The 22,956-nt window shown below is 43.4% G+C and overlaps 1 protein-coding gene across 1 annotated transcript; it reads right to left on the bottom strand.

Annotated features, from left to right (window-relative positions):
- Positions 1–9,385: 9,385 nt before the first annotated feature.
- On the bottom strand, positions 9,386–22,763 carry LOC109905126 (transcription initiation factor TFIID subunit 7). Its single transcript, XM_020502316.2, has 12 exons — positions 22,601–22,763; positions 22,346–22,422; positions 21,945–22,023; positions 21,356–21,489; positions 20,914–21,034; positions 20,709–20,767; positions 20,186–20,258; positions 19,601–19,714; positions 16,789–16,989; positions 10,927–11,039; positions 10,204–10,263; positions 9,386–9,708 (listed from the first exon to the last, which is right to left on the bottom strand). Exons 1-12 carry the CDS (start codon positions 22,638–22,640, stop codon positions 9,664–9,666), a joined length of 1,116 nt encoding a protein of 371 aa, XP_020357905.1. The 5' UTR covers positions 22,641–22,763; the 3' UTR covers positions 9,386–9,663.
- Positions 22,764–22,956: the final 193 nt, after the last annotated feature.

The following is a 22,956-nucleotide window of genomic DNA, read 5'->3' on the forward strand; positions in this document are numbered from 1 at the left end:
GTGTGTATGTGTGTGTGTGTGTGTGTGCATGAGATGGCGTGTGTGAGAGAGAGACAGAGGGAGAGACATAGAGCGTTTGCGTGTGAGAGAGCTGAGGAGTGAGAGAGTGAGAGAGTGAGAGAGAGAGAAAGAAAGAAAAAAGAGAGAAATATAAAAGAGAGACTGAGAAAGAAACAGAGAGTGTCCTTCTGACTCAGGCCCCCTGTCTCAGAAACGCCACCTAATCCTGTCTCTCTGAGGAGTGGGCTGGAATGCCCGGTTTAGAGCCCCATTGATGGCTCTCCTCTCTTTTCCGCTCTATTTCATCCCCACTTCCCTCTAAATCTTTCATTCTGCCAACATTTAAATAGATTTCTTCATAGCCTCTGGCAACAACAGAGCTCCACGGAGAGCCTCTGCCGACTCAGAGTCCCTCTCAGAACGAAGATGTCTCCCCAGATGGAGGGAAGGATTGAAGGAGGGGATGGCAGATAGGAAGTGATGGAGACTAGAAGATAATATGACACGACAAGGGGAGGGAAGAGAGTGAGAGATGGCAAAGGGGAAAGGAGGAGATTGAGGAAAGGTGCTCTCGTAGATGAGAAGAAGGAAGGTACTAGGAACCAGCAGGCAGGCCATTCCCATAAGCCTCATTATGACTGTTGAGTCCTACTGGAGCTGGGAGGGATTCCACGATGTACTCTCTCGCTCTCTCTCTCTCACGGACGGACGGACTGACGGACGGACGGAGAGAGAGAGAGAGAGGCCAAGAAAGGACGGTGTCTCAGGGTTCAGTATGATTCATAGGGTACTGAGCTATATAGTGTATGTCAGACTCCTTGAGGATTATGGAGACAATCATAGAAGGCAGCACAGTGCTAATCCCTGGAAATGTGGAAAATTCCTTCATCTTCTCATCCTTGTCCAATATCCACAAATCCCGCTTGTAGGAGAAGGGGTCTCCCATCTGGGGAGAGCAGGGGCGACAGGCAGAGCAAATGAAAAAATCATCCAGGGTCTAGTTTAATAACACACACGGTAGCAACACATTTTGCCACTGAAAATGAAAATTTGCATTTCTTACTGGACAAGACCTTTTGTCCCTCCCTAGTTTCTTCATTTGGTGCCAAATGAACATGACCCAGCTCCACTTGGCTGAGGAGTTAATGTTGGTCAGTGGTATTGGAGATCCTTAGGACGTCCCTACACTTAACCCTTACCTTAATCATTTTAAATGGGGTAATGACATCCCAAGGTTGTTGTCACTGCCTCCGCCTGTACCCCTGGTGGTTAGTGGCTGGTTGCATAACTTGTTTTGTTTGTGAGCTGAGTGGTTGAGGCAGGATGTGATGTTGTTTGTTGGAGACAGAGAGAGAAGGCTGTGTTTGGAGTTGACTTGTAATGTAACTGTATTTGTGTGCGCCAAGATGTTTGTTTGGACAGATGTGTGTGATCGGCAGTGGTGTGTGTGTGTTTGTGTGAGTGTGTGTGTGTGGAGGTGTGTTGCTGCATGTGTTTAGATATGTTTCAGTAAACAGTGGGGGGTGTACCACTAATGGGATGTGCCAATTGTGTGTGTGTGTGTGTGTGTGTGTGTGTGTGTGTGTGTGTGTGTGTGTGTGTGTGTGTGTGTGTGTGTGTGTGTGTGTGTGTGTGTGTGTGTGTGTGTGTGTGTGTGTGTGTGTGTGTGTGTGTGTGTGTATTATCACTGGTGTGTGTGTACTACCTGTTAAACCTGTGTGTGTTGTGTGTAATGCATTCAACCCCTCTTTTCTCCTCTCCCTTTAACCCTTCGCCAAACCATAGCTGAACACTTGGTAGACAAACATGAAGAACACCTGCTCTTTCCATGACATTGACTGACCAAGTGAATCGAGCTGAAAGATATGATATTTTATTGACGTCACTTGTTAAATCGACTTTAATCAGTGTAGATGAAGGGGAGGAGACAGGTTAAAGAAGGATGTTTAAGCCTTGAGCCAACTGAGATATGGATTGTGTATGTGTGCCATTCAGAGAGTGAATGGGCAAGAGATTTAAGTGCCATTGAACTGGGATATGGTAGTAGGTGCCAGGGGCACCGGTTTGAGTGTGTCAAGAACTGCAACGCTGCTGGGTGTTTCACACGCAACAGTTTCCCGTATGTATTAAGAATGGTCCAACACCCAAAGGACATCCAGCCAACTTGACACAACTGTGGGAAGCATTGGAGTCCACATGGGCCAGCATCCCTGTGGAACGCTTTCGACACCTTGTAGAGTCCATGGGTTCAACTCAATATTGGGAAGGTGTTCCTAATGTTTTGTACCCTCAGTGTATATTCAGAATGTTACCTGATTGATAAGGGTGGGTGGGATGTTCCCATCCACATCGACGGGGCAGCAGTAGAGCTTTGAGTTCCTCTGTGTCCAAATCAGGACTTACAATGGTCCACTCACACTTGCACAGTCATGAAGAAGGCATGACAGCGCCTCTTCCCCCTTAGAAAGGTGAAAAGGTTTGGCATGGGCCCTCAAATCCTCAAGAAGTTCTACAGCTGCACCATTGAGAGCATCTTGACTGGCTGCGTCACTGCTTGGTACGGCAACAGCACCACCCTCAATTGCATGGTGCTACAGAGGGGGGTGCGGACAGCGCAGTACATCACTGGGGCCGAGCTCCCTGCCATCCAGGACCTCTTTACCAGGTGGTGTGGAAGGAAAGCCCAGAAAATGATTAAAGACTCCAGCCACCTAAGCCATAAACAGTTATCTATGCTTCTGCATGGCAAGCGGTACCAGTCTGAGTTGACCCTTGTATTTTATTTTAATTTGTGTCTTTATGCACACTCACAGGACTCTACACACTCACACACACTGACATTCCAACACATACATAACACCCACAGATATTTATACTGACTCTACACACACACTCACATACAATCATCATTTACGCTACAGCTTCTCTGTTTATCATATATCCTGATGCCTAGTCACCTTACCCCTATATATACAGTGCCAGTCAAAAGTTTGAACACACCTACTCATTCAAGTGTTTTTCTTTATATTTACTATTTTCTACATTGTAGACTAATAGTGAAGACATCAAAACTATGAAAGAACACATATGGAATTATGTAGTAACCAAAAAAAAGTGTTAAACAAATCAAAATATATATTCAGATTTGAGATTTTTCAAAGGAGCCACCCTTTGCCTTGATGACAGCTTTGCACACTCTTGGCATTCTCTCAACCAGCTTCACCTGGAATGCTCTTCCAACAGTCTTGAAGGAGGTCCCACATATTCTGAGCAATTGATGGCTGCTTTTCCTTCATTCTGCGGTCCAACTCATCTCAAACCATCTCAATTGGGTTGAGGTCGGGTGATTGTGGAGGCCAGGTCATCTGATGTAGCACTCCATCACTCTCCTTCTTGGTCAAATAGCCCTTACACAGCCTGGAGGTGTGTTGGGCCATTGTCCTGTTGAAAAACAATTGATATTCCCACTAAGCGCAAACCAGATAGCATGGCGTATCACTACAGAGTGCTGAAGTAGCCATGCTGGTTAAGTGTGCCTTGAATTCTAAATAAGTCACTGACAGTGTGACCAACAAATCACCCCCACCCCATCACACCTCCTCCTTCATGCTTCACGGTGGGAACCACACATGTAGAGATAATCCATTCACCTACTCTGTGTCTCACAAAAATCTCAAATTTGGACTCATCAGACCAAAGGACAGATTTCCACCGGTCTAATGTCCATTGCTCATGTTTCTTGGCGCAAGCAAGTCTCTTCTTCTTATTGGTGTCCATTAGTAGTTGTTTCTTTGCAGCAATTCGATCATGAAGGCCTGATTCACGCAGTCTCCTCTGAACTGTTGATGTTGAGATATGTCTGTTACTTGAACTCTGTGAAGCATTTATTTGGGTTGCAATTTCTAAGGCTGGTAACTCTAATGAACTTATCCTCTGCAGCAGAGGTAACTCTGGGTCTTCCTTTCCTGTAGCGGTCCTCTTGAGAGCCAGTTTCATCATAGCGCTTGATAGTTTCTGAATTGACACACTGGATTCAACCTACACACTAATACATGCTTACACTGAGACTAAAACACACACATACACACACACACTACATACGCCCACACACACATAACACGCGCACAGATGCATACTGACACCACACACTTTCACCACATAAGCTGCTGCTGCTGTCTATTATCTATCTAGTTGCCTAGTCACTTTACCCCTACCTATATGTACATAGCTACCTCAATTACCTCATACCCCTCCACATCGACTCAGCACTGCTAATCCCTGTTTATACTCTAGCCATGTTATTACCTCGTACCCATCCACATCGACTCAGTACTGCTACTCCCTGTTTATACTCTAGCCATGTTATTACCTCGTACCCCTCCACATCGACTCAGTACTGCTACTCCCTGTTTATACTCTAGCCATGTTATTACCTCGTACCCATCCACAGACCCAGTACTGCTACTCCCTGTTTATAATCTAGCCATGTTATTACTTCGTACCCATCCACATCGACTCAGTACTGCTACTCCCTGTTTATACTCTAGCCATGTTATTACCTCGTACCCATCCACAGACTCAGTACTGCTACTCCCTGTTTATAATCTAGCCATGTTATTACCTCGTACCCATCCACATCGACTCAGTACTGCTACTCCCTGTTTATACTCTAGCCATGTTATTACCTCGTACCCATCCACAGACTCAGTACTGCTACTCCCTGTTTATACTCTAGCCATGTTATTACCTCGTACCCATCCACATCGACTCAGTACTGCTACTCCCTGTTTATACTCTAGCCATGTTATTACCTCGTACCCATCCACAGACTCAGTACTGCTACTCCCTGTTTATACTCTAGCCATGTTATTACCTCGTACCCCTCCACATCGACTCAGTACTGCTACTCCCTGTTTATACTCTAGCCATGTTATTACCTCGTACCCCTCCACATCGACTCAGTACTGCTACTCCCTGTTTATACTCTAGCCATGTTATTACCTCGTACCCATCCACATCGACTCAGTACTGCTACTCCCTGTTTATACTCTAGCCATGTTATTACCTCGTACCCCTCCACATCGACTCAGTACTGCTACTCCCTGTTTATACTCTAGCCATGTTATTACCTCGTACCCCTCCACATCGACTCAGTACTGCTACTCCCTGTTTATACTCTAGCCATGTTATTACCTCATACCCATCCACATCGACTCAGTACTGCTACTCCCTGTTTATACTCTAGCCATGTTATTACCTCGTACCCCTCCACATCGACTCAGTACTGCTACTCCCTGTTTATACTCTAGCCATGTTATTGCCTCGTACCCCTCCACATCGACTCAGTACTCCTACTCCCTGTTTATACTGTAGCCATGTTATTACCTCGTACCCCTCCACATCGACTCAGTACTGCTACTCCCTGTTTATACTCTAGCCATGTTATTGCCTCGTACCCCTCCACATCGACTCAGTACTCCTACTCCCTGTTTATACTCTAGCCATGTTATTACCTCGTACCCCTCCACATCGACTCAGTACTGCTACTCCCTGTTTATACTCTAGCCATGTTATTACCTCGTACCCCTCCACATCGACTCAGTACTGCTACTCCCTGTTTATACTCTAGCCATGTTATTACCTCGTACCCCTCCACATCGACTCAGTACTCCTACTCCCTGTTTATACTCTAGCCATGTTATTACCTCGTACCCCTCCACATCGACTCAGTACTGCTACTCCCTGTTTATACTGTAGCCATGTTATTACCTCGTACCCCTCCACATCGACTCAGTACTCCTACTCCCTGTTTATACTCTAGCCATGTTATTACCTCGTACCCCTCCACATCGACTCAGTACTCCTACTCCCTGTTTATACTGTAGCCATGTTATTACCTCGTACCCCTCCACATCGACTCAGTACTCCTACTCCCTGTTTATACTGTAGCCATGTTATTACCTCGTACCCCTCCACATCGACTCAGTACTGCTACTCCCTGTTTATACTGTAGCCATGTTATTACCTCGTACCCCTCCACATCGACTCAGTACTGCTACTCCCTGTTTATACTGTAGCCATGTTATTACCTCGTACCCCTCCACATCGACTCAGTACTGCTACTCCCTGTTTATACTGTAGCCATGTTATTACCTCGTACCCCTCCACATCGACTCAGTACTCCTACTCCCTGTTTATACTGTAGCCATGTTATTACCTCGTACCCCTCCACATCGACTCAGTACTCCTACTCCCTGTTTATACTCTAGCCATGTTATTACCTCGTACCCCTCCACATCGACTCAGTACTCCTACTCCCTGTTTATACTGTAGCCATGTTATTACCTCGTACCCCTCCACATCGACTCAGTACTCCTACTCCCTGTTTATACTGTAGCCATGTTATTACCTCGTACCCCTCCACATCGACTCAGTACTCCTACTCCCTGTTTATACTGTAGCCATGTTATTACCTCGTACCCCTCCACATCGACTCAGTACTGCTACTCCCTGTTTATACTGTAGCCATGTTATTACCTCGTACCCCTCCACATCGACTCAGTACTGCTACTCCCTGTTTATACTGTAGCCATGTTATTACCTCGTACCCCTCCACATCGACTCAGTACTCCTACTCCCTGTTTATACTGTAGCCATGTTATTACCTCGTACCCCTCCACATCGACTCAGTACTGCTACTCCCTGTTTATACTGTAGCCATGTTATTACCTCGTACCCATCCACATCGACTCAGTACTGCTACTCCCTGTTTATACTGTAGCCATGTTATTTTGACTATTTATGTGTTATTCTCTGTGTATTTATTCCTCTTAGTCTTTAACTCTGCATTGTTGGAAAAGGACCTGTAATTAAGCATTTCACTGTTAGTCTACACCTGTTGTTTACGAAGCGCGTGGCAAATAAAATGTGAGTTGACTTGAGACAGGAACACCTCACCGCTGCTGGTTGCTGAACCAGCGGCCCTAAACTAACAAAACACAATCAATAGCTCCATTTCACTGTTAGTCTACACCTAAACTAACAAAACACAATCAATAGCTCCATTTCACTGTCAGTCTACACCAAAACTAACAAAACACAATCAATAGCTCCATTTCACTGTCAGTCTACACCTAAACTAACAAAACACAATCAATAGCTCCATTTCACTGTTAGTCTACACCTAAACTAACAAAACACAATCAATAGCTCCATTTCACTGTCAGTCTACACCTAAACTAACAAAACACAATCAATAGCTCCATTTCACTGTTAGTCTACACCTAAACTAACAAAACACAATCAATAGCTTCATTTCACTGTTAGTCTACACCTAAACTAACAAAACACAATCAATAGCTCCATTTCACTGTTAGTCTACACCTAAACTAACAAAACACAATCAATAGCTCCATTTCACTGTTAGTCTACACCTAAACTAACAAAACACAATCAATAGCTCCATTTCCCTTGCAAACGCTTCCTACTCTTTGTTTCACCAGATGGAGAGAGAAATAGAGAAATTGCGGTGCACAAAAATATTTATTTGTTTCAGTTTCTAATAAGAGCATGTAGGTGGCCACCGGAGGCTGCTTCATCTGCATGAGAATGAGGAGAGGAGCAGATTCCTCCCCCATCCCAGTGAACACTAATTACCAGAAAATTGAAAGTCCCTGAGTCTTCTGACTCTGACCTCTGTTTTACCTCGGGTAGGGGAAAGTGTGTGTGTCTGTGCGTTTGTGCCAGTCAAGGTACGTTGTGTGTGTGTGTGTGTTTGATTGAACGTTCGCTGGACTCACAACGGCATCACACCAGAACTCGGCCACCTCTCCGATCCTCATGGAGGTCAGCAGCTTCTCCCACACCTCCATCTTGAACATCTTCCCCACAAAAATCTAGTGCCGGCACTTTGGTTTTATGACTTCCGTCAATCACCCTGCGCTCAAAGTTGTCCCACAGCGTCTAGAGGGGGGGGGGGGGGGGGGGGGGGGGGGGGTATAGAGAGTGGGGATTAGGTGGTAGAGCAGAGCAGAGGATGCTGTTGTCATATGTTCCAGAACGTTCCACTGTCAACACACACAGTGTCATTTGGGGTGTGTTTATGGACTCTGGCTGACCCTCAACTCAATTCTGTTGAGTTTGAACTGTGTGGAACCGAGTGGGAGGCTCCTCGACAGAATGGGAGCAGCACAGAACACAATTGGGGAACGGGCCAGATATACATGTTGGCATTGTCCCGGAAAATCTTTGTCATCCTTGGACTTCAGGCCCGGGGCCATATGGCTGGATGTGGTGAGGTGTCTGTGTGTGGTTAGGGACGTCATCAGCCATAGATCAGTACCACAAAGCCCGTGCACGAACACACTGATCCGCGACTGTTCAAACCCCACAGATGCCAATACGCTGTGTAGCAATTGCGTTGACCAAATGTTTGTGGTGTGTTACGCTCAGATACAGAATATTTTAATTGCTTGCATGAATTATTCAACAGAGTCTAATTGAGGTAGGCAGAGAGATACAATGCTCTCTAAAAATATGAATCAGTCTGTGAAGTATTAATTACTACACAATGCTAATTATACATTGCATCGTTTCCTACACACATTAAACCCTAGGCATATCTAGGGTTCAGCGTTTTCTGAAATGGCAACCGATTCCATACGGTATATAGGATGCTACTGTTGACCAGAGCACTATATGCTGGCCCGAATCAAAAGTATTGCCCTATAAGGAATCGATGCATTCACGAATGCAGGGTGTTACCTTGGTCCCCGGCGTTAAGCATGGCATTGGGCCAGTCCCTCCAGCCAGAACGTTCTTCTTGGCTGTTCAGTAGGTACATCTCCTCCATTTCGGGACCAAACCTCCTTTTGTGTAAACTGTCAGAAGGTATAAAGGTGTATTTCATACCATGGGGCTACACTGCAGGCTCTGGGAGAAAGGCAGTGGAGCGTGTGCCACTTCCCAGTGTGTGTTTTTCTCCTCTCACTCTCCTGCTCTCCCTAATTAGCCTAGTGAGGCGGGATTGTTTGTGTTGGCGTCCTGCTGCAGCCCGGGGCATCCCTCCTGCTCTCTGACAGATGGCTGGATTACCAGAGTTTTGGAGATGGCCATTTTAATCTGAGTGTGCTAATCCCCCCCCCCCCAATCCTCAAAATAATCCCCTGTAAAGAAGTCAGAGGCGGGTGACCAGAGGAACATGTGAGGGTGAGGTAGAGAGAGATGTGGAAGACTGTGGAAGAAAATCTTTCTAGAAGTTAGAAGGGTAATCAGAGAGGATATAGGAGACTACTGTCCAGTCAACAGGGTTGATGACTTAGTATGCAATAGGTATGAACACTCAGATGAAGTAAGACACTAGGAAATGTCAAACACAGACACACGATTGAATGGTAAAACAAAGTGTTTATTCATACAGAGTAGCAGACAGACAACCCTCATTCTATAATCCTACTAACATGACAACATCCCAGAATTAAAATAGGAACAATACAAAATAAAAATGAATCATGATGTCTGGAGGCTAAAGGGAAAATGTATAATGGAATGACACAGCATGTCACTGAGGAGGGCTGTCAGAGGTGGCAGATGCTTCTTCGCTCTTCCCCCATGGTTCTCACTGCGCCTATTTGACACTTGGCTGCCCCCTGTTGGTCACTTGGGTCACTTTTCGATCAGTGAGTCCAGCTGCTCCTGAAGCGAGGCCAGCTGTTGGAACAGAGAAACGGAGCAGAGATCGGTTGATGCCGAATGCCCGGCTGTAATTGGTAGGCTAAGTGGATGATTAACACATCTTCCAACATTATTCATTTGTCAATACAAACAGCAAATCAAGCTGATGTGAAGACAGACAAGTTGAAACAGATACTCAGATTGGTGTTAGGAGTTCTTGACTATCCAAATTAAGATTGAGTAAACCAATTGGCTTGGATCTTGGCTATAAAGACCACCCGTATTCCTTCTAAAAGTGGGATGTGTAGGGATGTTCAGTCACTAGAGGAAAACAATAGCAGTTCTTACAAACAAACATGTTTCGGTTAGTTTGTCGCTCTTATTCAAGCAGCGTCGTTGCACCTTTACAGCAAATGCTGCTTTAATACCAAAGACAATAATTCATTACATTTATAACTCATAACCAAACAAGAGGTCATAAACTGATGCAGTTTTAAAATATCCTTTCCAGTCTTCCTCAGACAACGTTACCTGCTCCATCTCTCTCTCCTCCTGGTGGATAATTTCATTAAGCAGAGCCTGAAAGCGGTTCTGCAGAAAGAACAGGGGGAGGAAAAACAAAAAAAGGGTTCAGTCATTAGACAGTTCCCTTCGCTTGTTCTGATGTTTGAAATTTCAGCGTGCTGCCGTTTCCTAGCGAGCGCATCTTCCATCTAACAGAAAGGCCATTTGGAAAGCCAGTCAGACAACCGTGACCTTTTCCTGTGGCTGTGATAATAACGGTGAAAGATAGATCACAGCCAGGCCCGGCCAGCCGAGCACAGAGCTGAAACGACATGGGAAAAAAATTGATCTGTCCCCGCCCGTGTCCCACACGTTGTAAATCTGTCCCCGAAGAGCAGTTGGTGGAACAATGATTTTTTAATGCTCCCCTCCCCCCTCCCCAAAGGGCTGATGGTGGAAATGTAATATTTATGCCTTCTTTATGCGGTCTGAGTTTGGGAAGTTTTACACTCAGTCGCTTAGAGGGGTTATATTCCACATAGACTTCTCCCTCCAAGGTTGCCTCGGTGTGTGTCTGTGAGAGTGAGAGAGAGTGTGTCGGTGTGTGTGTGTTTGAGTGAAAGTGTGAATATGAGCCTGCTACTAAGACTTGTTTTTGAAGGCCTTATTTATGAATCAGCCTTTGTGGTCGTCTCAGTCTGATGAATGAATCATACGTAATGTCAAAAGTTGTGTGCGTCTATAACTCACCTTCAGGGCCTGGTTCTCCACCTTCATGATGAGGTCCTCCTGTTGTTTCTTGCGGGCGCGCGTCTCCTTCAGCTTGGCCTTCACACCGTCTATCTGCATCTGGTATTCCATCACTACAGGAACAGACAGAGGAACCATTCCCATCTTCCGTACAAAACACACAGTCTACTTAATATCTCCATAGTATCAAGTGTATTCCTCTGCTCGTCTCCACTCTTTAAAAAGGAATAACCCACACTAAAAAGGAGAGCTTTTTTGAATGTTCTTCATTCATCCCAAAATATTGAAGTTACAATTTGCATTTTGAAAGTCCTATATCTTGAACTTGATTGCTGACATGCAAAACATGTCAGGACCGTATCAATAGTGGACTAATGAAGAATTAGAAAAAACACAGAAAGATAGCTCTTCCTTTAACCTACATTAGAGTGAAAACAATATGCTGGACGCCTACCACTAGACATGCATCAATTTAAGATACATAGGAAGCAGGGAAAGGAAAACCTGAAAGGAGGCAACTCGTATTGAGATTCAACCAACTGACTCTTCCACACACAGCCAAGACCAGCCATTTGCTACAGGCCCAAATGAAAACAAACAAACAGGGCTTCCTCTCTTTGACCTGCACTGATCCGAATACACAGAGGACAAGCTTCCTTCTTCCAACTCCTTCATTTGAGTGTGAATGATGGAAAAGGAGACATTGAGAAGCGGACACCCAGGGCTTTCACTTGCGACATCGTTAAACGCACTAAAACAACATATTGAAGATTAGCATGCTCATCCCCAGAATATTTGGACGTGTCTATTTTCTAAGGATAAAGCTAAGAACAATAACAACTTCATAGTTATGAACACTACAACAATATGGAAGAAAACTTATTCCACAAGAACCAATAACACTCCCTAAAACACTTGGTCATAGGAAATAGATTTATTTACATTACAGAATTTTAAAAAGCTATTTTGGAGTGATCAATGTACACTACCGTTCAGAAGTTTGGGGTCAATTCGAAATGTCCTTGTTTTAGAAAAAAAAAAGCAAATTTTTTGCCCATTCAAATAACATCAAATTGTTCAGAAATAGAGTGTAGACATTGTTAATGTTGTAAATGACTATTGTAGGTTGAAACGGCTGTTTTTGAATGGAATATCTACATAGGCGTACAAAGGCCCATTATCAGCAACCATCACTCCTGTGTTCCAATGGCACATTGTGTTAGCTAATACAAGTATATCATTTTAAAAGGCTAATTGATCATTAGAAAACCCTTTTGCAATTATGTTAGCACAGCTGAAAACTGTTGTTCTGATTAAAGAAGCAATAAAACTGACCTTCTTTAGACTAGTTGAGTATCTGGAGCATCAGCATTTGTGGGTTCGATTACAGGCTCAAAATGGCCAGTAACTAAGAACTTTCTTCTGAAACTCGTCAGTCTATTCTTGCTCTTAGAAACGAAGGCTATTCCATGCGAGAAATTGCCAAGAAACTGAAGATTTCGTACAACGCTGTGTAATACTCCCTTCACAGAACAGAGCAAACTGGCTCTAACCAGAATAGAAAGTGGAGTGGGAGGCCCCAGTGCACAACTGAGCGAGAGGACAAGTACATTAGTGTCTAGTTTGAGAAATGGACGCCTCACAAGTCCTCAACTGGCAGCTTCATGAAATAGTACCCACAAAACACCAGTCTCAACGTCAACAGTGAAGAGGCGACTCCGGGATGCAGGCCTTCTATGCAGAGTTGCAAAGAAAAAGCCATATCTCGGACTGACCAATAAAAAGAAAAAATTAAGATGGGCAAATAAAACACAGATACTGGACAGAGGAACTCTGCCTAGAAGGACAGTATCCGGGGAGTCGCCTCTTCACTGTTGACGTTGAGACTGGTGGGTACTATTTAATGAAGCTGCCAGTTGAGGACTTGTCAGCCGTTTCCAGCTACAATAGTCATTTACAACGTTAACAGTGTCTACACTGTATTTCTGATCAATTTTGTTATTTAAAAAAAGGACAATTATTATTATTATTATTTTTAAACAAGGACATTTCTAAGTGACCCCAAACTTTTGAACGGTAGTGTAAATATTTTCAAACATGCAACTTAAATGTTTCATATCAAGAAATGTCCATTTGAAATCTGTTGGACATCAGGGAAATTTTGAAGAAACCCTATCTGAGTAAGAAAATTATATTCATATGATAGTTAAGATACGAACCATGACTAAATAATGCACGCCTTCTGGGAATACTATAAAATCCAAAAGTTATGGGCGGAGTTAGAACGTTGGCTGTCAGTAGTATTACAATGTACATTAACTTTTAATCTGTCTGTCTGCATATTTCAAGACATGGCATATGGGGGTGTAGTGAGAAACCTGCTGACTTAGACAATACTTTTCTCATATATCATCTTGAAAAAAGCATATGCTTCATTGGAAATCAACCAATCCTCCATCGTCCAAATGTTTTATTATTTAAATGTTAAGTGCGTGGGCAACAGAGAGGAACAAGATGGTGCAATTTGAGGCCATGTGGTGGAGGGTGATACGGGCGCTGGAGACTGGGCTGTGGGCCTGGGCAGGGATGATAGAGTGGATGTTGGTGTGCCTCGGTATGTGGATGTTTTGTATACAATATATACAGTGGGGCAAAAAAGTATTTAGTCAGCCACCAATTGTGCAAGTTCTCCCAATTAAAAAGATGAGAGAGGCCTGTAATTTTCATCATAGGTACACTTCAACTTTGACAGACAAAATAAGAAAAGAAAATCCAGAAATTCACATTGTAGGATTTTTTATGAATTTATTTGAAAATTATGGTGGAAAATAAGTATTTGGTCAATAACAAAAGTTTCTCAATACTTTGTTATATACCCTTTGTTGGCAATGACAGAGGTCAAACGTTTTCTGTAAGTCTTCACAAGGTTTTCACACACTGTTGCTGGTATTTTGGCCCATTCCTCCATGCAGATCTCCTCTAGAGCAGTGATGTTTTGGAGCTGTTGCTGGGCAACACAGACTTTCAACTCCCTCCAAAGATTTTCTATGGGGTTGAGATCTGGAGACTGGCTAGGCCACTCCTGGACCTTGAAATGCTTCTTACGAAGCCACTCCTTCGTTGCCTGGGCAATGTGTTTGGGATCATTGTCATGCTGAAAGACCCAGCCACGTTTCATCTTCAATGCCCTTGCTGATGGAAGGAGGTTTTCACTCAAAATCTCACGATACATGGCCCCATTCATTCTTTCCTTTACACGGATCAGTCGTCCTGGTCCCTTTGCAGAAAAACAGCACCAAAGCATGATGTTTCCACCCCCATGCTTCACAGTAGGTATGGTGTTCTTTGGATGCAACTCAGCATTCTTTGTCCTCCAAACACGACAAGTTTTTACCAAAAAGCTATATTTTGGTTTCATCTGACCATATGATATTCTCCCAATCTTCTTCTGGATCATCCAAATGCTCTCCAGCAAACTTCAGACGGGCCTGGACATGTACTGGCTTAAGCAGGGGGACACGTCTGGCACTGTGTGTTACTGATGGTAGGCTTTGTTACTTTGGTCCCAGGTCTCTGCAGGTCATTCACTAGGTCCCCCCGTGTGGTTCTGGGATTTTTGCTCACCGTTCTTGTGATCATTTTTCCCCCTCGGGGTGAGATTGTGTTTGGAGCCCCAGATCGAGGGAGATTATCAGTGGTCTTGTATGTCTTCCATTTCCTAATAATTGCTCCCACAGTTGATTTCTTCAAACCAAGCTGCTTACCTATTGCAGATTCAGTCTTCCCAGCCTGGTGCAGGTCTACAATTTTGTTTCTGGTGTCCTTTGACAGCTCTTTGGTCTTGGCCATAGTGGAGTTTGGAGTGTGACTGTTTGAGGTTGTGGACAGGTGTCTTTTATACTGATAACAAGTTCAAACAGGTGCCATTAATACAGGTAACGAGTGGAGGACAGAGGAGCCTCTTAAAGAAGAAGTTACAGGTATTTTAGAGCCAGAAATCTTGCTTGTTTGTAGGTGACCAAATACTTATTTTCCACCATAATTTGCAAATAAATTCATCAAAAATCCTACAATGTGATTTTCTGGATTTTTTCCCTTCATTTTGTCTGTCATAGTTGAAGTGTACCTATGATGAAAATTACAGGCCTCTCTCATCTTTTTAAGTGGGAGAACTTGCACAACTGGCTAAATACTTTTTTGCCCCACTGTATACTGAACAAAAATATGAATGCAACATGCATTGCAAATGTCAAAGGTTTTCCTGAGTTATAGTTCATGAGGAAATCAGTCAATTGAAATAAATTCATTAGGCCCTAATCTATGGATTTCACATGACTGGGAATACATATATGCATCTGTTGGTCACAGATACCTTGGGCCTCATGATCTCGTCACGGTATCTTGGTGCATTCAAATTGTAGTAAAAAAAAATGCAATTGTGTTTGTTGTGCGTGGCTTATGCCTGCCTGCCCATACCAAAACCCCACCACCACGGGGCACTCTGTTCACAACATTGACATCAGCAATCTGCTCGCCTACATACAGACGGCATTGTGTTGTGTGACAAAACGGCACATTTTAGAATGGCATTTTTTTTGTTCCTAGCACAAAGTTACGTGTGTAATCAGCTTCTTGATATACCACACTTGTCAGTTGGATGGATTATCTTGACAAAGGAGAAATTCTCACTAACAGGAAGATTTTTGTGCATGTGGAAAATTTCTGGGATGTTTTATTATATGGGACCAACACTTTACATGTTGCGTTTACATTTTTGTTCAGGGTATTAAAAAAAAGATGAAACGTTGTGAGACTATTGAGATGGCACAGTGGTCTAAGGTGGTATAAGGCACTGCATCTCAGTGCTAGAGGTGTCACTACAGACCCTGATTCGATCTTTGTGTTTTAAAGTGTGCAACAGGCCAATTTAAAGTGAATATAAGACCAGGCTAAGTGACTGAGGTGAATGTTAGCCGTCTGCTCGTTACAAATAGAAGGAATAGAACAGACTGCTCTCATTCTCTGGTCCACAGGGGCTCGTATTACTAAGGAACAGCGGTCATGTGGCTTCCATTCAATTCAATCAAAACCTAATGCACAATGAGCCACCGTCTTAGCTAACATCATCCCACACAGTCAGTATGGATTGAAAACCCTTTTTCAGATGCCATGGTCCTCATTACAAGCACTACGTGTCGACGGCCACAGCCAGACTTTGAAAGATGCAGCCCTACAAGAGTCTGTCGGGAGAGCTGCAGGACGGGGGTGCAGTGTTGGCTGTGTGACAGACGGTACCATGTAAGCCAGTGAGCTGTCACAGAAAGCACAGTGGCTGAACCAGCCCCAGGAGGAGAGAGCGAGTACCTGTCCGTCTTCTGAATGGGGATATAACTGGAGATGAAGGGATAGGGGGGAGGGAGGGAGATGTCTCTCTGACCTAGAAAACTCAGCTTCATTCCAACTCAAGCTCACTTGTGTAGGGTATTGCCGTCGTCCGTTTTGACATGGGGACAATGAGTGTTTCATGTGATTTGAGGCCCTCTTATTGTCTTTCCGTACTCTGTGCTTCTGTTCTGCTATTACAGCCACATCTCCCCACATTGGCTGCTATTCCAATACTGTAGACAGGCGCCATGTTTATACCAATTACAAAACAATCACACTTCACTTATAATAAATAGAAATAACAATGTTATTGCAAAGGAACATGTTGTGCCAACATGGGGACGGTGTGCCCATCTCTTAATATCCATGACTGCAATCTTCAACCCCCCAATCGCCCCGGTGATGAAAAACAAACTCGCCCACTCTCCGTTGCCCTTCTTTCTCTTTCCACCACCCCTCTTCTCCCTCCGGCCTCACCTATCTGGTTGTTCCTGTCTGCCTCGTCCCGAGCACCGTCTGATGACTCGTTGAGTTTGTCTTGGAGCTGTCTAACCAGGTCTTCCTCCATGTCCATGATGTTCAGGTCCTCGTCCTCATGACGAAGGTCCCCCTCGTCCTCCTCATCATCGCTGCTGCTGCTGATGTCGTTGAAGATCTCCCTCAGCTCGTCACGTTGGGCTGGAAGAAAACATTGATTTTCACATTGTCAAATAAAATATCAATTTTTTTTTATAGAATAATAATTCAGTCTTCTTACTGTGACCACTCCTCACCAACAAAACACAGTCCTCCCTTTAGGACAGTTTTAGAAACACCAAGGCAGCTTTTCCCAAACTAGGGGTCCGGACCCCATGTGCGGTCAACTAATTTGAAAATGGGACCGCGGCAAAAAAATATTCAAAAAATTCTAAATAAATAAATTCACACTTGGTTCATAAAACCGGGAAAACGTCAGTAACCTCCGGTAGCTGCTAGATGTGGCTGTAATAAACAGAGAGGATTCTGTTTTCTACCTACAAATATGTCTCTATCTTTTGAATGGTTTAAAGGAGCAATACGCAGTAGCTACTGTACATACATTTTAGACCTATAAATGTACACAGTGATTCTTGAAGAATATAACTTATTAGCGCAACTGTCATACTCCATGAGAAACCAAAATACAAGCTTGTTTAACACCAATGCCTGTAAACAAAGTAAATGTAAGCAAACACTCACAACATGATAAAGCTATCATTTTGATATCACGGATGGCCAGTCTTTGCAACCATACCTATGTCTATGAATTTGAGAGTGGTTCCATTACTCCAGAGCACACTATCGTTTCAACTGCTGATTGCCGCTGTCATGACATTGCCCTCTTTGGGTTCAGCAAGCCCATCCCCCTCTCCCTGCCTCCTTCAACTAGGCTGCTGTGGTCAGAGAGAGGTCGTAAATTCCTGAGAAGACCCTGCCTCATGGACACACAGTATAAGAGAGAGTGAATTTTCATAGAGAACAAAGGAATTTCTTCCACCTCACAGAACTTGAGGTCCGAACAACATTTATGTTCCCATGAGGCTCATGGCAGACGGTGTGGCCACATTGCCATAACGCTGTTTATATAATAGCCTCAGATATGAGGTTTACATATAATTGTTGTATAAGATGAATGAGTGAGTATAATACTGTTTGTAAAATTGTGTGATGTGATTTTGGACTGTAATGAAGGAAACTCCAATTCCCTTTTGAATTTAACTAAATCAGAGGACGGCCCGAGCCCAGTTAGGGTCAGACATCCTGGGACAGCCCTTTTCTGCAATTCCGAATAAAACCCAACTTTGAGAAATTATCACCAGACCATGTTTCTCTCAATCACGGGAGTACAAAGGTTGTGGACCATTGCTGAATCCATACCACATTCCACGTGGTTAAACTCGTAGACTATCGATACTGACAGAATAAGAACAAGTCTTTGATATTAATTACTAGTCTGCAGCTAGGAATTCGGTATCATTGAACGCGAAGAACGACAACCGCCGAAACATTCATTCTACAACAACATGAATGTCACTCTGAACTATCCACTTTAACCACGACAGAGAGAGAGAGAGACGGACAATTCTACAAAAGAAACAACTTTTCAACAGAGATCAAGACGACACACTGAGCGAAAATATATATATTGATTGCAATTGTTCCCGAATGAGTGAGCGTTCATGGATTAGTATTTCAATTGTTATATTTATCTGTAGTGACTTCTCAGCTGACTCCCCCTTTTGTCCACCAAGCCGCGATGCCGGTTTAGCCCACTAGGGCACATTTCTTGTAACCATATTTACCATGTTTGTTTGTTTATGCATTTCTATTAATTACTTAGTAATAATTAAATGATTTAAGACAATTGATGTATGGATGACTCATAGTGAAGACTGTGTTCGTGCAGATAACCAACAATTTACGACGTTTGGAATGAGACTAACGTGAGGTAAAGTAAATAATTCATTAATCAGAAGACTATTTGATCAGATATAAAATATCTGAAAAGTTATTTTTAGGAAATGATAACTTTGTAATCTGAATATTTTCCTTGGTACCCCGACTTCCTAGTTAATTACGATTACATGATTAAGTCTAATCGCGTATTACTAATTACAGAGAATTTACTGTCAATTTAATGATAGTAAAGACACGACACGGCTTTAAGCTACAAAATATTGACTCAAGACATTTCAGCTTTCCCTTTTTTATTCATTTGTTTCAAAAATGTCAAAAAATGATTCCACTTTGACATTATGGGGTATTGTGTGTAGACCAGTGACACAAAAATGTACATTGAATCCATTTTAAATTCAGGCTGTGACAACAAAAATAATGGAAAAAGTCAAGGGTGTGAATACTTTCTGAGGGAACTGTATGTCTGTTGCAGAGACGAGAGCGCGAGTAAAAAAAGTTTGAATCTGTCAGGGAAATAAGTGCTGAAAACATCAAAAAATATTTTATACCAAAATAGGGTTGTGGGCCAAAAGACAGTTAGGGAAACCCTGCACTAGGGCCTACTGTACTACTGTACTGCGTTGGAGCAGTGAAAGGCTATGTGGCATAATGTATGTTCTAACTTCTGTGTGGGTGTGACGGCCCTAAGGTGGTAGGAGCCTGTAATATCAGTTATGGCTCTCATTCCAAACATAATACATGTATTCAATATGTGGACTAAGTTAACTGAGAGTCACTCTGCACGGAACCTTCACATCTGCTAAATGATCATATTATAGTATTACTACATTTTGCCCACTTCCATGGTGCTTACCTGAGGAGCCATGCCCCATCTTGTGTCCCGATGTCCCAGGTGATGAGTCCAAGTTGGCCAGAGAGCCGTGGTTGTCTGCCTCCTTGGTCTCATCCTCAGCTATCACCTCCCAGCCTGAAGGCCAAGTTAGGGAAACGTTGTACACCAAACACTACCTCACCGCTTTCATTAAGTTATGTCACGTTCCAGCTACTCACAACTGGCTTCCCTATGGGCCTACAAGGACATATTAACATGTACCACCGCCCATTGAAATCCCCACCCCACCAGGTAAGTTGACTGAGAACACATTCTCATTTACATCAACGCCCTGGGGAATGGTTCCTCCTGCTTTATCATTTCATCATGGTGCTTATTGACGAAGGTGTTGGTGTGCAGGTCTCACATTAACACGTTGCCAGGAGTCAGTTCAAGTGAGGCCCAGCAGAGTAGGGCCCCCGCTGGTCAACAGCTATTGGATGTGTTGTGTGTCATTTACAGTGCATGTATAAAAGGGTACCGCAATACCTGGTGACAGTTTGGTGCAGCGTTAGAGACAGAGTGTGTGTGTGCGCGTTTGCCCCAGTGAGTGAGCTAAAAGGATACGGACACTAACGGCCTCTGCGTCCGTGCTCAGTAATCTCTTCACTTCCTTCTCCACGTCGGGAGACTCGATGTACTGCAGAGGAAATCAGGTTAGACTTACTTCATGCCTCCAGACTACCCACCCACCCCCACACCCACACACACCCCTAGCGAATGGCTGGCCATGTGCCAGCAAACACATTAGCGATTAAGAACAGCGAGCCAAACCGATATGGTGTTGCACCTTAAAGAAGATTTATTCAAAAGACAAAGTAGGAATCTTTCCTCTCACTCGCTCTCTGTCACTTGGATCAAAGCAGAGAGTTAGATTGCTCTCTTGCAAACCTTTGGGGCAAATGAAGATGGAAGGCCTTTATTTTTTATGTAAATCTTAGTTTTTACATCCGCTGCAGTTCCTCTTTTATGAAATGTAAATGTGTTGTTTGAATTAAGGGCCTGGGACGAGAACCCGACATCATCTGAAGAAAATATTCACAAGATGAGGGGGAGAGAGAGCTCTAGGGGAAACACAAGATGTCAGTACCTTCTTTTTTGCAGTCTTCCTGAATCTTCTCTTCCTTGTGTTCTTTAGAGGACAGGTGACTGGAGACGAAAACATCATGATTTAAAGTTAACAGAACCGTCAGAAAGGAAACTTGCAGATTGGCTGAGGCTTGAAGATAAGTCTCTGCGGGCTGCAAAGTGCTACTCAGCATATTTCAATACAGAGGGGATATAGTTCTACTTACTGCCATGGTTCCACACAAACTTCTTGTCCTTGTCTTTGTCCTTCTTCTTCTTGGGGTCTACAGTACCGGTGGGTTCCTCCAAGGGAGGGTAGAGGTCTCCATCCAACGTGCACACCAGCATCTACCCCACACAGAACAGGGTCAAAGAGCAATGAATAAATCAACCTTATAGAATGCTTGAAAATATATAAACCAACACTATGTGAGGTCATTATCAATCATCCCTGGTTCTAATCCCTGAGCCAATTAGGTGAAAAAACCCGTATTGCTCCTGTAAGTTGCTCTGGATAAGAGTGTCTGTTAAATGACTGAAATGTCATACAGAAACAGGGCATTCTAAACCTTAGAGCAGACACTGCAGCCGTTGACAACTGGTCTGGAGACTTCATACACCATTCTACTCCTATATGGTGGTTATATGAGAGCATCCTTCCTGTCCTACCTGACAGACGTCAGCAGTCTTATAGAAGGTCTTCTTGTCCACTGTTTTCAGAGACTCCAGGATGCAGGGCAGATCCACCAGTTTACACGCCAAAGGTACACGATCCACTCTCACGATGCCATGACGACCATCAGCTGCAGAACATCATATGACGTCATTTCACACATAGAAAAATAATTTGACTACTGGTCACCTATCACAGGTTTACTTGAATATCCATTGTAATTATCCTACTTCTATGATTTCATCCTTATGTTGGCAATAGGTGCTTCTTGGGAAGGAATGGCCATTCTGTAATGTGATGCTGGTATAACTGCTTCTGAACCAAAAAAGGTTAAATGTGCACCAGGGTTAAACAAAGTTCTCTCTACTTTAATTTCAAGTTGCTTCATTAGCATGATTAATGAGGCCAATTTACCTTATCCTTGATTTGAATTATGCAAATGACAAAGCCTAACTTTCTACATTTACAGAGTGTGACCAACTTCCTTTAGAGCAGATGGTAATATTGTGAGTGAACAGTTAGGACCATTCCATGAAAACAACAAGGTACACTTGAACTGACAAGACATGAAGGCTCAATACCTACCGTGCAGTTCAATGGTGAGTCTGTCTTTGAGGTTCATGCTGCTAGACTGGGCAATACATCTCACTGTTGAGGCATATTCCTGTGACAGAGATCATGCAGTCAAGATATACATCAATCCCGAAACAGTTTATGCCATGTCAAGTATGATTTCCTTTATTTCAAGACGTGGTTGCACAGAAAGGTACAATATAGGCAAACGAGTGTTTGAGTCTCAGGTTCAATTATGGTTGGCAATTATTAATCAATCATGGTGACATTCATCCTGGTACAATATTCACAAGTTTTAGCAAAGTTGGTTAAAAAATAGCATCATTTTGAATTTGAGATACATGGCTATTTTTTTTTTAAATACACAAAACCAAAAATGCTCTCATCCCATTGTATTCCATGTGTTTCCTTACCGTAGGCAGCCGCAGGACAAATTGACTCTCCAGCTCATGGGGTGCATCATCTTTGTTTTTCGAACCGACCTTCCCCACTGCAAATCAGTGCATAATAACATATTAAGAGTCATATTTGGTAGGTTTGATTATCTAGCTAGCTAGCTGGTTAGTTAGCTAGCTGGCTAGTTAGCTGTCTGGTTGAGTTTCTGTTAACGTTACGCTAGCTTCACCGAAGACGGGCGATCTCCTATTCCACATGTTGACAAAACGTACCTTTTATTTTGGAGGTCGATTTGGTCTTTTTGTTCTGCATGGTGACTACTTGAAATTAAAAATAAAGAGCCTTGTCGATGCACACACAGCTAGAAACAACACAGCAAACCGGAAGACTCTTCTTTGATTACGTTTGACCTAATTCAATGGACTATTCTGCCACCTACTGGTCAGAATGGGAGCAGGACGGTAGTATATCCCTTTCGGAAAAATATTGCAGTCAGTGCAGTGTAACTGCAGCACACACAGTGCAGTATAACGCCTCGATCACACCGACACCGAAGTACATTCATTTCCGATGGAACGCTGCGTTTTCCATTCAGCATTGGGTTGCAGAGGCAGTTGTAATGCGTTCT

The sequence above is a fragment of the Oncorhynchus kisutch genome, linkage group LG15 (genome assembly GCF_002021735.2).
Source record: "Oncorhynchus kisutch isolate 150728-3 linkage group LG15, Okis_V2, whole genome shotgun sequence".
NCBI lineage: Eukaryota > Metazoa > Chordata > Actinopteri > Salmoniformes > Salmonidae > Oncorhynchus > Oncorhynchus kisutch.